Raw genomic sequence first — 16,004 nt, forward strand, 5'->3', positions numbered from 1 at the left:
CCCTGCATATGAGGGGAAATGAGGGTGCTCGTTATAATACATGAAGGAAAGAAGCCAACAGCCTGCAAGGCCAAGAAAAGCGTTGGGGATGGTACTTTGTCTTTTTTTTTTTAATGTTTACTTGGATAATCACAGAAATTAGTAATGTAATCTGTTTAGGGGAAAGATAAACACAAAGTAGAAGAAAAACAACATGTCGATGGTGGGAACCGAACCCACGACCTCCGAATATCGCGTCCGGTGCTCTTTCAACTGAGCTACATCGGCCGCTGTCCTCCCTGCTACTTGCTTGGGTATTTATGCTGTCTGTATACGAACCTAGAGAGCGTTCACCAGCGCCACCCTCAACCATAGTGGCTAATGTGGAACGTCCTTTGTTACCGCCAGCGTCACGTAGAACGTGATCAAGAGCGAGGGCGAAAGCTGTGCTAGAACCCTCTTACGTTGCCTTTTTTATGCGCTGCTTGCATCATTGCCAATATGCCACAAACAAAAGCCATAACAATGCATATTCACATGAGATGTTTTATTGTAGTAATCACCAATGCACCTTTAACCACAGACGATCACTTGAGTAGACCTTTATACACTCTCATACGAAATGGCTCCAGACATGACAAAAGGTACAATGCGCAAGTATAAAAATGACGATGTCATTAAGATCAACCTGCCTAGAACAGTAAGAAAAATATGTTATTAAAAGACAGCACTTTGGCTTGGTATTCCACCTTGCAGGTCAGCAACCATGCGAGATGTTCAGAAGTCCATCACAAAGACTTCTAAAATATGAGCAACACTACCTTTCAGGAAACACTATACTTTCTGACACTAGAAACAACCATCATCAGTATAAAAATGCACACCATGACTGTGCATACACACACTTCATCTGTAATAATCACATAAAAAATCACAACAGTACAAAACTAGTCAACAGCACCTGTTCAGGGTAGAAAAGACAAACCTTGACATTAAAATACTTGTAAGAGTATAAAAATATATCTTGACTGCCCTATATTTAAGATTAAAATGTGATGCAAAGGTTAAAAGCAGCCAACACTCGGCTTGCAGCAATTTAGGTGATCCAAAACAGATATTTGCATTGCATTGTAGTAAGCCCGTTTCAAAAGTAGCGAGGCAATTCTTTTTCTTTTTCCCACACAAATACTGGGTGAGCTCGCTTCACTATGAACTAATGTCCAGTGGGAAAGACAGGGGGAGGTTTCCATATTGCACAAAACATCTGCAACTGTGGGCAATTAAAATCTCAGCCTTTGTCATGGCACACACAGCTGCTCAAGAAGGGACCATCCTCCATTTCGACAAGGACTAAGTAGCGCTGAGAGACAAAGCACCATGGTTGGAAATAAAGCTAATCACTCACCAGACAACAACCACCAAAATGAGCCAAAGGTAGCTCACAGAAACGGAATTTTCTAGAGGCACTGCTTGGAACCAAATGCCATCACAAGTCATATCTAACATGAATGTTGATAAAGGAGTGCTAATAGTTAAAAATAAAAAATTCCAACACCTGCAGCCCACTTTCAAAAAAACACTGTAGGGCATGGTAAATTTAAAACCTTAAAATACAGTTTATCATTACTGTATTAATACTGACACACAAGCACAAACACACCACCACTGCATATGCAACAGTACGCACAGCCCTTAAAGTATTATATAAATGTCCTGGAGCTTGATCTGTGTTGTGAGAAGTCACAGTAGAAGACACGCAGAAAACCTTGAGGGCGCCTTGATGACTGCACAGTGTACGACAACAGCGAGAGGAACGCAAATTGTCCTCAATCCATGGAAACGATATCATGGCCAGCGCAGAGGCCTCTCTCTCTGTTTTGGTCACATTAGGCGCACATCACCTCGGTGCCCTTTGGTTGTGTTTTGTTCTTTCTTTAGAACCCGAACAAAGCCTTCATTTCATCCATGCTTTCTTCTAGTGCCCTCACAAACCTTTCAGAGTTTGTGCTTGGACAAGATTTCTTTGATGAGACGTGGAAGAAGATCTTGGAGTTGTTTGGAAAGATGTAAGACACTCCGTAGCCATCGTCGGAGACTGGCCCAAACCCGCCTCCAGGAGAAATCTGCGTGGTACAGTTTGAAAACAGCCCATACATTTTAAAAGTAATCATGAAAGTCGGAGAGCACAGAAAGCTAGATTTAAAAATATAACGCATTCTTTGAGGTGAGCAAAATACAACACTATTCATTTTCACGTGTTTCTACCTGGCCAACATAAAAGCAACAGCTACTAAGACACAGGGAGAGCTCCTGGAACATCTTAGAAAATAGTACAGTTTTTTGAAGAAAGGCAAAGATTCACTACAATTAGAACGAAAATTTTTATGCCACCAACATCAATCCTGACAAATACGAAGTTTTCAGAAGTATAAAACCAGTTGTTTCAAATAAGGCCACCACTAATTTTTAAAGACAGTCTTTAAAATGTGAATATGGCTTCAAGGGCCCAGTTGTACCAGTGTTCATAGAAGTCAGAAAACAGAGAAATAATGCTAACTAGCAGTTCTCCTCGAAGCATCTGTTATAGGATGTCGAGTAAAAAAAAATATATATAGGCATAGTCTCACTAATCTTGAAGTGAAAGCGTCAGTACGGCATATTATCAGCCAAGGTCAACCTGTTCAGTCTCTTGACATTCAAAATGATGGTGTGACTTTGACCTGATCTAGTGTTGGTGTCCACCATTCTGTGTTGTCCAGCCAAAAGTATGTACACTGAAACCTTGTTATAATGAAAACCATGTTAAAAAAATCGAAAAATAGTTCACTACAGTAAAACCTCGTTAATATGTACCTGCACACTAAGTAGTTGCGGCTAAAACATAGCTGCGAGAATTCCCCGGCTTAGCCACCATTGAAACCCATGTATTGGCTGACCGCTTAAGACATAGTGGCTCACGAAGCGCCTACCGCTTAATGCGTACCTGCCGCCACAGTTTTGCTGGCTGTGCTGCGACATGAAACTTTTTCCGCCTTTCTGGAGAGCATTATCACGTGCGGACTGCAGGCGATACGACATTGGGCCATTTTGGCCATGCTTCGACAAATGCAGCGATGTCCATGTCAATAGGCAGCCCAGGAAGCGTCTGCTAAGCTGACGTGAACGAATCGTTGAGTAGTATTGTCGCCAGCCCTATCGCGGTAACCATCGCCATCATACTGCTCGCGCACAGTTGTGCAGCTCGCTCGTGACCTCTCACTGCGGGCCTGTGGGTGTTTTACGTTGTGGGTAAGTTGCGGGCAGATAACGCGCATTTTGTGGGGCCGTCTTCTGTTTGGAGCTGGTGCTGTGTGGAGCACAAAGCAGTTGCTGTGTTAGTGTGTGCGCGAACGGTTGGTACTATGCTGAAGCCTACTCAACTGAAGTGTCGCATACTGACAGATAATGAAATGTTAATCATTACTCATTCTACTGAAAACAGAACTACGAAGAGTGCACTAGCGTGCATGAAACTTGCTTACTCCCAGTCTCGGCATTTTTGAGACTGCTGTTGTCGCCACACGACAACCACGACGCCAACTGAAAATGACTGATTTCTGATCGGTAACATACCAATAAAATGCACATACGTACATGAACTAATAAAAAATTTACTGTGCCTGAATTTTTCTTATTTCGGAGTGCGAATGATGTCAAATTTGTACTGGTCGGTTAAAGTGCACTACTGGATAGTGCGTACTTTTCCCGCGTCTCCGCCAACTACGTAATAACGGGGTTTTCGTGCAAATCCATAATTTGTAATATAAAATTTCGTAGAAAATACATGCAAGAGTAGCAAAATTCAATCAAAGAAGGCACAGCAACAAGATGTGAAAAATCGTTCCAGGCCTTATCAAGCTCGCAGAGCTCTGCTTCTGCTTTGTCGGGATCGTTAGCATGGTCACTTGATGCACAGGCCTCTGCTGGAACAAAACCTGCATGCCGAAAGCAGTTGACAATTGTTTCGCCTCTCACGCTGTCCCATGCTGCTTTAAGCATCTGGATTGCTCCCAGCAAGTCGATCTTCAAGTCCTGCTTCATACGAAGCTTCACGAGAAGAGTGTCAATCAGTCTTTTCTTGTAAATTGCCTTTAAGGCCCTGATGACACCCTGACCTGAAGGCTGCAGCTTGGCTGTAGAGTTAGGCGGAAGAAAGCGAGCTTCAATGTTATTGAGTGCGACATCTGTGTTGTGCGCGGTACAGTTATCAACAAGGATGCACACTTTGCAACTATCACATACAAGCTCGCAGTCCCAAGCATGCAGCCACTTCGCGAAAAGTTTACCCGTCATCCAACATTTCTTGTTGGAAGCATACATACTTTATGGGGAGTATGCGGCCCCCTTTCATGCATCTCGGAGTTTTAAATCTCCTGATCATGAAGGATTGCAACTTCGCAGTGCCTTCCATGTTGACGGCGAGCAAAACAGTGATCCGGGCCTTTGCTTGCTTCCTGCCATGACATGGCTCTCCACGCACGTCAAGGGTATACCTGGGTAGTATCTGCCAAATAGGCCCGTTTCGTCTGCATTAAAGATGTCCTTGGGCTGATATTTTGCAAGGATTTGCAGCCACTTTCCTCTTCTAACCACTTACTGATGCTCTCGCAGTTAGCCGTCTCACTTTCACCAGAGATTGTTTTGCCTACAATGCTATAGCGCGCCTTGAACCTTTGCAGCCATCCGGAGCTGGCAACGAAGTTTTCGGCAACGAAGATACAGGCAAAGTCTTTCGCTTTTTGTTGAAGAATCTGTCCCGACAACGGTATGTCTTGAGCTATCCAAAAACCATTTGTAGAGCGCCTTCTCCACGTCTCTGAACGCAGGAGGTCGAAAAAGCTGTGTTCTTGTCCACATGGTCTCTTGTGCTTGCGCCTTGATGACAGCTTTGTTCTTCAGAATGGTACTCAAAGTGCTACTTGGGATGCCAAATAAGTCTGCAAGAGCGCAATGCACTTCTTTTCCCCGCTCTCCACACGTTGAATTATCTCGAGCTTGGCCTTTAACGTCAGTGCTGCTCTTTTTTTCATGTTCACCGCCATCACAGAACTACGCTAACCTGCTCACTACACTCGACACGACCACTGATGAAGCCTCCACAGAACGCTATGACAGCCACGCCACTGCTAACAATAAAAAGCAAACACAAGATTCGATCACGCCGCTGCCACCGCCGCTAATGTGGCACTGTCAGCGGTTGTGAGATGCGAACGATTTCTTTGGCTGTCAACTCTCAATGCCGACGTGGCATCTGTGGCGCTGTCAGCACCTGCGAGGTAGTCCTGAACGTTTGCTGCGCTGCACAACACACTTGTAGTGCAACGAAGCCTGCCACCTGCTGTTAAAATGAGGTAAGGCTTGGCATCACGAAGTTCATTATATCTGTTTTATGCCGAACCGCATTCACTATAGGAAGTTAAAAATGCACGTTTGACAAAAATATTTTGGAAGAGTTTGATATATTCAATATTTAGTTATATGCATGTTCGTTATATTGAGGTTTGACTGTATACTGCGCCTTCCTTTCCCTAAATCCTAGCTTAAGGAAGAAATATGAAACAAACTGAAGGCAGCTCAACTCTGTTAAGCCTGTATATGCATAGCGAAAGCAACCAAACAGATTGTTCACAAAGTCCGACTTGACCGTTCTCGTCACCAATGCACTGGCTGCAAACCGTATGTTGTGAATAGCCATTCGGCGCCCCTTCTTGGAGTCTTCCGAATCTTCTTGCTCCATTTGACCGCCTTCTTCGGCTCCCTCTTCTCTCTTCCCTTCTTCTGTGGCTTGCAGCAACCAGTTGCAATAGTTATGGCGCTTGCGATGAAGTGACTAGCGACGCTTACCCGAAGTGCACTGCTAACGAGCCTAGTGTAGCTTTCGCTGCAAAACAAAAGAAGTCGCAATTGAAAAGGTGGTGTTATAGGGTCAATCGCAGCTACTCTCAAGATGAAGTTACTGTCCCCCTAACTGAAACCATCAAATCATGCATAATCATGCTCAAAACAGCTTTCGCTTGTATCACTAGGCTGAAGCCATTCTTAAACCCCCCCAATTTTTTACGTAAATATCAGGCAGTAGGAAGTTTCATGTACTGATAAAAAAAGAAATGGAAGTACAAAAATCCTACACACTATGTTACAATTTACCTTCATTCTTTTGCAAGACTTATTTCTCTCCAATAAAAACTCTGCTCATTGTGAGATAATACGGCACTAAGTGAATGATGCTGAACAATGTCTAGTAATGATTAATGCCCCATGTCAAGGACTGAGTATTGAGCAAGCTTTTTGACACAGTGCAAGCAAGAACTGGCCCGATCCCCGGTACCTTTGAATTAGCACAGTTATGCAGTCTTCAAGGCACGTTTTCTCAATTTCAAAAAGTTCTGAAAATTCTCACAGTTATACCGGGAAATTCAGAACAGAATGCCTGCAGACCTCGGGGGGTAAGTACACCTGATGCGTCAATGACTATGAATAGTACCACACCAAATGCAGGTAAGACCTAATGGCAATGAATGGCAATGACTGGAACGCCAACAGATGCAAAGAGATCTGAGAACAGCACCCGCTTTACCTTTTTGGGGACACATAAGCTCTCTGAATTCTGTGTCTCTGGCTGGGATAATCCAAAAATTATTCCATATTTAGACGTGTACTGTTTCACAACCTAGACACTAATTAAGGGGGGACACGGGTCTTGAAGGCGGAAAAATTGCCCAAAAATCAATTTTTAGAAAACTGAAGTATTAGAATCTACAACTATTATTCTCTGATTCCACCAAGTTTCTCACCTCTCGTGTCAATATTTGAGGCGTAATATCAATTTATAACAAGTCGGCTGGCTCATTTCAAGCTGATGTTTTCACTAAAATAGCGCATTTTCAAAAAAGTATAGCTTCCGTTCCACGGCCGCGCTCACGGCGATCTTGGTCTCTTTCGAAAGAGTGGCTTTTCGCCTTCAAATTTTGCGCTCCTGCGTGTCGTTTCGCTCATTGGTTCGATACAAACAAAGAAAAGAAAAGCCACAGCACACGTTCCTATTCGTTGCTACGGTGCATGTGACAAAAAGGGACCCTGTGATTGGCCGTTCGCGTCTCGCGTCGTCTGCTGCGCGCGTCAGGGCAGTCGGAGCCGTGCCCTTAGACGCCATCTTGCCTAGTGCGGTCAGCCTCGAACGCCTCGGAGATCTCGCAGCGATGTCTACGCCAACGAGAAAGTTTGCGATGCGTCATAAATACGGCAAAAAAAGGAAAAAGTTGTCGATCGGCAATGCTTGGTGTTGCGAGACGCCGAAAACGAGCAGATTCCTGCGTCCAGTGACCGTGTCTACGAACCTACGGATCAGCTAGGCCTAGCGGGCCCGTCAAGCGAGCACACTTCAGACGTCGTCAGCCGCGTTCGTCACGATACAACGCTTCTGACGCCTTCCGATCTGGCAAGTGAAAAGAGAAAAGCCGACGCCAAACTGCGGGAGTTGGATTCAACGCCAGCAACGAAACGTAAGACAGACTTTGCCGCCAGCGATGCCGCGATCTGCCCGCTTGATGAGACGAGCTTCACAGTGATTTGCATCGAGTCGATCAACAGCCTTCTTGACGGTGCAAAGTGTAAAACGTGTGGAGGGAGTGTTAAAATCGGCCGAGGTGATCGCGAATACGGCCTCGCTGTCAAGCTTTTCTTGACATGTGTCAACTGCGGCGACAAGGCATCGGCGTGGAGTTCGCCGCGTGTGGACGGAAAGCAAAGTGTAAATCCTTTCGCTGTGAACATTCTGGCTGCGCGCGCGATGCAAAGTACCGGCAACCGGCGGACTGCATTCAACGACATCTTTGCCGCGATTAATATTTCCCATCGTGAACTGCACACGAAAACGTGGCAGAGCTACGTAAAAGAAAAGCTGACGCCTGCCGTGACGCGTGCAGCCGAGAAAGTGACCGTTGAATGCGCGGAGTCAGTCCGGAAGCTGTACGATGAACTGAACGTTGACAATCCTGGCAACGTAGCCGTGTCCTACGATGGGACTTGGATGACTCGTGGGCATTCTTCCCACATCGGAGTCGGCACTGTCATCGAGCTTTTTACGGGGCTTGTCCTAGACTACGTTGTCCTGAGCAATTTTTGCGCAGGTTGTGAGCGGGGACCGAAAGTGGACGACCCCACGTACCAAGAATGGAGAGCAAGCCACGTCTGCCAGAAAAATACTGATAAAAAGGCTGGTGAGATGGAAGTAGAAGCAGCCCTAATCCTATTTAGAAGATCGCTCCAGAAGCACAACCTCAGATATACAACGGTGCTGTCAGACGGCGACAGCAGGTCCTTCCTCGCCCTGAAAGATGACCAAGTGTATGGCTACGTTGAGGTCACCAAAGAAGATTGCATTAACCATGTTCAAAAGCGGATGGGGACAGCTCTCCGCAATCTGCTGTCAAAACAAAAAGGGTCAGGCTCGGAACCACTTGGTGGTAAAGGCAGACTAACTGGTGATCTAGTCAACAAGCTAAGTTCTTACTATGGCTGGGCACTCAAGTCCCACAGTGGCAACATAGAAGAAATGGCAAAAGCGGTGATGGCTACCTATTATCATGTGACATCAAATGATCAGGAGTCGGATCACAGCCTTTGCCCAACAGGTTCAAGTTCCTGGTGCCGGCAAAATGCTGCCAGTGCCAAAGGAGAGCCAGCCCCAAGGCACCGCTACAGCCTTCCTAGTCATGTATGCAAGGCATTGCGACCAATTTATGAGCGCCTCTCTGACAAGAAGCTCCTTGAGCGATGTGCAAGGGGAAAAACCCAAAATAATAATGAGAGCCTGCACTCTCTCATATCGGCACTGGCACCAAAAGAAAGGCACGCATCCCTCTTCAGTGTTGAGGCCGCAGTTGCAGAAGCAGTCTTGAAGTTTAATATAGGGTACCAAAGGACCTCGGTAGGAATTTTGAACGAGCTGTGTTTGAATCCTGGCCAGAGAAGTGTGCGGCGTATGGTAGAAAAGGACAAGCTTCGGTCCGTTGCATCTACAAGCAAGCGCGCATCGGCAGAAAATTTGCAGCGTGCTCTGAAAAAGCGCCACAAAGGTGGTAGTGCTCAAAATGACTATGCCCCTGGGGCATATTAACAATGTCTGGTGGTTGACATGTACATATTTTTTACTTTTAGTGATTAAAAATGACTTCCGTTTGTTTTTCTCATTTTCTCAAGATGTGAATTTTGGTCTCCTGTCAAGTTGGTGAATGCGATATCTCAACACCCATTGCAGATACAGCAATGATTTTTGTTTCAGCATTAAGCCAAATATGTGCAGCACACAATGTTGCAAGCAGATTTCTTAATTATTGCTTTAAAATTTTTTAAAATGGCACTTTTTGTGACCACTGTGTTTCCATGTTATGACTACTAAACTTCAATGTGCAATAAAATGAAAAATAATCATTAAATCAAAAATCTGCTTGCAACATTGTGTTCCTTATTCATTCTAGTATATAGCTATATGCTAATAAGAAGTTTTTGTGAAGTGGTTTTTTTTCCTATTGTTTTCACAGCAAGTGCACCATTGTTCTTAAGGGGGGAGGTGGCGATCAGAGCTAACTTTTTTGTTCTTTGACCTAGAGCAATGAAATTTGGTAGCCACACTCAAAAGTGCCTTAAATAAAGAAATATGGAGTTTCATTATGATACCTTGAATAGTTTTCAAGTTACAAAATGTTGCATGTGTGCCGCTGGTGGAAAACCTGGCACTGTAATGCAACATGCCAGGGAGCTGCCTTCAGTTTTAATCTTTGCTTAAAAGAGCCTTACAGGGTACAACAGTTCCAAAATTTTTTTAAACCCTTTATTTTTTTTTACACAGAACATCATGTTCATCTTTACTAATTGTGGCAGAACTTGTCATTCAAAAATTAGCTGTAGAAAAAAAAACTAAGCCCTCAACCAGATATTGAAGACTGTCATACCCTCAAGCACACTTCAGGGAATACATAAAAACAAACAAAATCAAAACTGGTCCAGGCATTCCCACGCTACCCTCTCCACAGACAAAACAGAATGCCCAAAACACACTTTTGAGAAAACGGCTCTCAAAGTTTTCGGAGCAGTTCACGACTCTCAAAAAGAACCAGGACTGTAGTTTTCACTGTCTTTGGTTACACGTGACTTTTTGGGTCTCTGCCCTTTGAGTTCATGCACACGAGATGATTTTTTTGGCTCGCTGTTGGTCTTTTTCCGCAGCCCTCCGAAGGGCAAGGGCACCAGGTTTTACGCCCAGTGTAGTGCAAAGCTCGGTATAGGCTCGCAAGTTGCCTGCATTGTACCTAGCAACTGCCTCGTATACTGCTGCTTCTACAGTGAAGAGGGAGGCATGCTGCTGCTTTGATATCAATGTCCAAATCACTGAATGAAGACTTTCAGCAGTGTTCTGTGTCTTTTTGCCACTACACCGAGCCAGTAAATGAGGGTCGGACAAACGTTGGTAGACTGGTAGCAGCGCTTGCACAACTCTGCTTGAAATACTGTATACTTGTGTGGAGGTTGTGGCTTGCCTTCTGCCTCAGCTGCACGGTGCCTGCACCAGCTGTGGGCACCAGGTGGGCACAGATCGTGATGGGGCTCAGCATCTGTGGATGCGATGTGATGTAGTGTTGCCATCGCTGCCCTCTGCATTTCTTCCACATTTGTACTGCTTCTCAGGGCTAGGCCATAATAAGTAGTCAGTCTCTTTATCAGCTCCTGTGTCAAGCCACCTTTCCCACCGAGTGCCTCTCCCTTCTTGGCTTTGCTCACAAGAGAGCGGAGTGCTGTGCCTATCCTTTTTTGAACGTGGTTCACACAGTCCTCCTTTGTGAGAGGTATGAAACCTTTGTTCATTGCACAAGGCCAAGTAGGTGCGGCTGTCTCCATCACAGATTACATTTGTATAACTGAGGTCGTTTCTGTCAAGGGAGCGCCCAAAAAGCTGCAGTGCGGCTTCAACTTCCATTCGTCCTGCGCTGACAGTGATGTTTTTTTGGCACTGGTGAGTCTTCTTCCATTCATGGAATGCAGGGTCATTTTCAGGTGGCCCTATTTCACACCCAAGGCAGAAGTTTGATAAAACTGTACAGTCAAGCACAAGTCCCGTGTAAAATTCTATTACACAGCCTACACCAATGTGCGAGCTGTGCCCACGCGTCAGCCACGTGCCATCGTATACAACTGTAATGTTCTTAGTGAAGTTGACTTCCATTTCTTCATATACATTCTTGACAGCTTTTACAGCACCTGCAAAAACTGTTTGTGCAGCCACTTCAGCAGCTGGCTTGAGCACTTTCTTCAAATGCTTTTGGTATGTCTTCTGGTGCAGTCCTCGGTGTGATACATTCATCACTGCCCAGAAGTCATTCAGAGAAGTGGGCCCTTTGCCAATGCTCCTGATTGCTTGCATCGATCTGAGGTTTACGTCGAAAACCCTCGCACCTTGCTTTCTTTGCGAGGACCACTGAGAACTGATAACACCGCAAGAACACTTTAGCACCATTTTCACAGCAAGTCCAAGTCTGGTGTCCCGGTCTACTGCTAGGCTTGGCTTCCGACAAATCGGGCAGAGGGCATCCCTAATCAGCGAATTTAGAGCGCCCATTTGAATTACTACGAACTCATCTTCTGATGCCGGCGTTGTATCGGATTCCGGCAGCGCGGTTAGCGTGAACTTCCGCTCAGTTGCCGACATCGCACCGAGCGACTCGCGAACAGTGGTTGCGCGCGCTTGCGCTGTTTCCGCGGGCACAAAACTTGGCTCTCGGTGTTCTAGAATGGTACGACGACCACCGCATGGAACGTCGGCACAGCTGCGCTGATTGAAGGCATCCGCTGACGCGCCGTTTGTCACTTCCGAAATGGCTTGAGTGTCGCGTCGAAGAGCCTCACGCTGAGCACTAGCATCAAGAAAACAGTCCTCTTCTGATAAATCTGACCTGCGTCGCAACTCCGTTGCATTGTCCGGTAAACTGCCGTAGCTTGTCAATGTCCCAGGATCCAGGGCGACATCGCTGTCACTGCTTGGCGGCTGACTTGATGAGGCACCGTACGGCACGCTGGCGTCCGATGCCGGCGCCCGCATACCACTATTCGACGAGTCCGGCTCCTCGGCGATCACTTTCAGTGACTTCCGTGACTTCCGTGCAGTAGGGGGTCGGCGCTTTCGCTTTCCGAACGCAGTCTCAGCCTTGCGTTTCTTTGGAAACGTGCGACCCATGACTACTGACCATGTGCAATGTGCACGACTTGCGCAACAAAACCGGCCTCGGTATCGACAGCAGCGTTGATCCTCTGCCCGGCAGCCCGCAACTGTTCAAGCAGAAGACGTAGCGACGGATCGTAAAAGCTAGGACTCCACGACAAAGAACGATGAACGATAGCAAAAATGGCGAAAGGCAAAAACGAAACACAAAGACGTCCGCGACGATGAAGCCGCGGCAGACGACAAGCCTGGCAGCACCGGAGGTGACCACGTGACCGCACACGCACAGCCAATAGTAGATGCGCGACCTCCCGCGCGCAAGCCTTGTCCAATCGCAGCTGCGCTTTTGAGCCGCGGGCAATTCGAAAGGTCTCGCGAGCCTTCCATACACAAGCAAGCCACGCCTATACCGCGCCGCCTCCACTGCCGGTGGTGCCGGGAAAAAAAAGCGCAAGAATTCACAAACAAAACAAGGCCAAGATGGCGGCGCTCGCTTCAGCGACTGGGAAATGGCGCTCGCGCGAAATACAGTTGTTTTCAGCTCTCGCTCGCTGCGCAGGAGCTGCCGCGGCGTGTTATATATGTAATTTGAAGCACTTTTACGATGAATTACGCGCTGATAATTACAGGAAAGATAGTTTATAACACGTTCTACCCAAATACGTGATTTTCCAAAACGCGATTTTTTCGCGATTTTTTGGCTTTCGAAGGCCGCGTCCCCCCTTAATTATCTTAACGCCTAATTGGTTCAGAGAAAAACTAATTATATTTTTGGAATCAGCACCAGGAACTGCACACGTGTGCCAAGTTTCATCACTTTAGTTCAAAAATTAAAGAAAATGGCTTTATGACCAGTGTCCCCCCTTAACCGGTACGAGCAGTCAGCGCTTACCTTATTCCTGAACACCTCAAGGTCTGCATCAGGAGAATAGTCCAGCTGCGTGTGAGGTGTCTGGCTGGTGGACAAGGTCCAGGGGCGCATGAGCACGTTGGTCAGAAATTCGCTCTCCTGTAACAAGCATAAAATAATCCATTTTTATTTCAACCATTTGAATGAAGAAAAAAAGTACACAACCACATTATGCAACTAACGTTTTCTTATGATGCTAAGGAAATACTTCAGAAGGGCTTCCACACAAAATTGTGCGCTTGCTTCAAAGTGCATTCCCATGTAATCCAGCACACTTCTAGAAAGGTTTTACATTTGTAAAAGCTCGATATTTAAATCTCTCTTCTCTACTATTAAACTGCATGCCCTGGCATACAGTTAGAAAGGTTAATTCTAAGTTTTTAGTGCATGCCCTCCAGAAATGTGCTTAAGTCGATGAAAATTTCACTACAAGCACTACCTTTTAATGTGAGAAAAGCCAATCCCGACAGCCCACAGTAGCAACCAGAGTGATGACGTGGTCGAACTCACATATTTCAGTCCTTTGCAGGCAACGTAGAGTGCAAACAGGTGCCTGTCAACCCCCTTGCCGCTCATGGCATCCCGGTACAGTGTCTGGTGCTTGGCACTGGCATGTTTTAGCAGCCGAATCTTCTCCTCCTTACTCACACTGTTCTCCACCATGGCTCTGGAAATAGTGAGGACAGAGCAGACTCAAAAAAGGTTGCTCTGCAAGATGGCTGCTCAAAGTGTGACCTCATTTTCTTTGTCGCACAAGATGCGTTGATATGTATCTCGAAGGATTCCAGCCACTCGCGTGTGGTTCCACAATGTCCCAGGTTATGCTAGTCACTGTTAGCAGCCTTATCTAGATGTTTCAACACCTTTAAATTGAGCTTTGATGGGTGCGATGGGCCTTCAAATCCACTGACCACTGAGCATGACTGCCACTAGTAGTGGCTTCGATTAGTGGCTACAGTATATATATAGGAGCTTACTTTTGGTTCTCTACCTGGCCTCTAACCAACTTTCCAAAGCCTGTCAGAGCCTACAGGCATCAATTCTTGCTTTTTGTTTTTAATCTTGGGACTAGCTATACCTCCGCACTATGATGCTTCAGTGTTCAGAAAAGAAATGAATAAATAACCGCATCTAATAGACAAATTTGAATAGTAATCAAGTCTAGAGCTATCAGCCTTGTGCAAGCTGGTACAACTATAATTTTTCTTCAAACAAACAGCTTCGCCACTTCAGGCTCTCCGGAATTGATAAAAAAAAAAAAATACTTTGGCCATCCCAACTGAGCAAGACCATTCACTGAACCTTTTTTATAAAATTAGTCATGTTTTTCTCAGCTTCTTATTTTGGACCAAGCAAGGCTTTTGTCCACAACATTTCATTTGCATATTTAATCATGTCATAATAAAATTTAGCATGCATAATCTAATCTCTAATGCATGCAGAATGCAACTATATAGGTTTCAATGCAATCAGCAATATTTTTGAATGCTCAAAATACTTTATATATTCAGGCACTACCCACTGAAAAATATGAACCAAATATAAAAATGTCTCAAGACTGCGCGCACTAACGGAATTATTTCTTATAGTCATGCACAGCAGAGCATCAGAGACAAGAAAAACGATTCTGTACTGCTCTGTCATGCTTACTGCCAAATCCAAAAGCAGCACAAGCAAGTACTGCTTTTTACTCTTTCATGGCATTGAAAATAGGACAGCATCGATATCTTTACAACTAAAATTCGGTTCGGAAAGAACAAATCGAGTTCTTTAAAAAAACAAAGTCTTTGAGGGTAAAGCACAGATAAAGTTCCACCCTCATCATTTGATAAAATTTAGTGCACACATTATGAGGGACAGTGACTGCTGCTGTGCTCCGCACTGGACAACCTGTATGCACAAACCTCAACATAAACAGCGTTAAGCATCACAGTGAACTGATAGCAAAATTGCCATAATGAAAGCTTTTGCAAGGCGCCTTTCAATAAATGCCAACAAAGAGTCTCAAATACTGCGCCAACGTAAGACTTCTGCATGGGCTAGAGTGATGACAGGCACTCACCTGACAAATTCCGTGGCCTCAAGCGTGCAGGATCTCACAGTCTCTGTTCGACCGTTGAGGTAGAGTCGCGTCATGCTGGCCTCATATGTCTGAACAAACTTCTTGTTTTCCTTGTAGTAAGCCAGTTGCAAAGCCATTTGGATGAATGCATCAGGCGATATCTAAAAAACAAAATGCAATTCAGACACTGAAAGAGAAAAAAAATGGGCTGCTGCCTATTTTTCACTGCAAGGGTAATTAGTTTTTATGTCCTCTATTTAATTGGCTGATTCGAACTTTGCACCTCTCACTCTTATCTTTTGATTCCATGAATTAATTTCTCTCCTCTCTCTCTATCATTATAGTGCTCATCATCCCATGTCCCTAGAGACTTGGTAATTTCAATCTGTGGCTATTCTCCAGTAGCCTTCGCTATTCTCCAGTAGTCTAAAAGCGGTCTTTTTAGCTCAATTAATCGTTTGAAGAAACACTGCTACAATGCTCTCGTAGTACAGTCGCCGACCGATAAATCAGACGCTGATAGTTCGGACATGCTCGTTTATTCGGACAGCTCTGCGGCACCGCCACTGGCCCCATAAACATGATGTGTAAGGACGACCGATATTTCGGACAGCCTCCGGCTCTATATTCGATAATCCGGACTCTAAACAGGGTGCCTCGATGCGCGCGCTTCCCCCGCCGCCGTTCCTAGTTAAAAAAAAAAAAAGAAAGAAAGAAAGGAGGCGAGCGCCTTCCTTTGGCGCCTACTCGCAATAAGCGACTGTGGCCTCCGTGATCGGCGAACGGTGCGCCGTCGGCAT

General features: G+C 45.5%; 1 protein-coding gene and 1 pseudogene across 3 annotated transcripts in view; both read right to left on the minus strand.

Moving 5' to 3' along the window:
• Positions 1–511: 511 nt before the first annotated feature.
• The window catches only part of LOC146185437 (carnitine O-palmitoyltransferase 1, liver isoform-like), a 114,101-nt gene continuing 98,608 nt past the window's right edge, over positions 512–16,004 (minus strand). For all 3 annotated transcript variants that reach the window (XM_084606382.1, XM_084606383.1, XM_084606381.1), the window contains 4 exons: positions 15,205–15,365; positions 13,653–13,809; positions 13,125–13,241; positions 512–2,102 (listed from right to left, as the gene is read on the minus strand). In XM_084606382.1, the coding sequence (XP_084462508.1) occupies positions 1,914–2,102; positions 13,125–13,241; positions 13,653–13,809; positions 15,205–15,365 (624 nt within the window). In that variant the 3' untranslated portion in view covers positions 512–1,913. The remainder of the gene's footprint in view (positions 2,103–13,124; positions 13,242–13,652; positions 13,810–15,204; positions 15,366–16,004) is intronic.
• On the minus strand, positions 9,160–12,247 carry LOC146185438 (uncharacterized; annotated as a pseudogene).

This window comes from Amblyomma maculatum, chromosome 6 (assembly GCF_055883805.1).
Source record: "Amblyomma maculatum isolate TAMU_Amacu chromosome 6, ASM5588380v1, whole genome shotgun sequence".
NCBI classification, from domain to species: Eukaryota; Metazoa; Arthropoda; class Arachnida; order Ixodida; family Ixodidae; genus Amblyomma; species Amblyomma maculatum.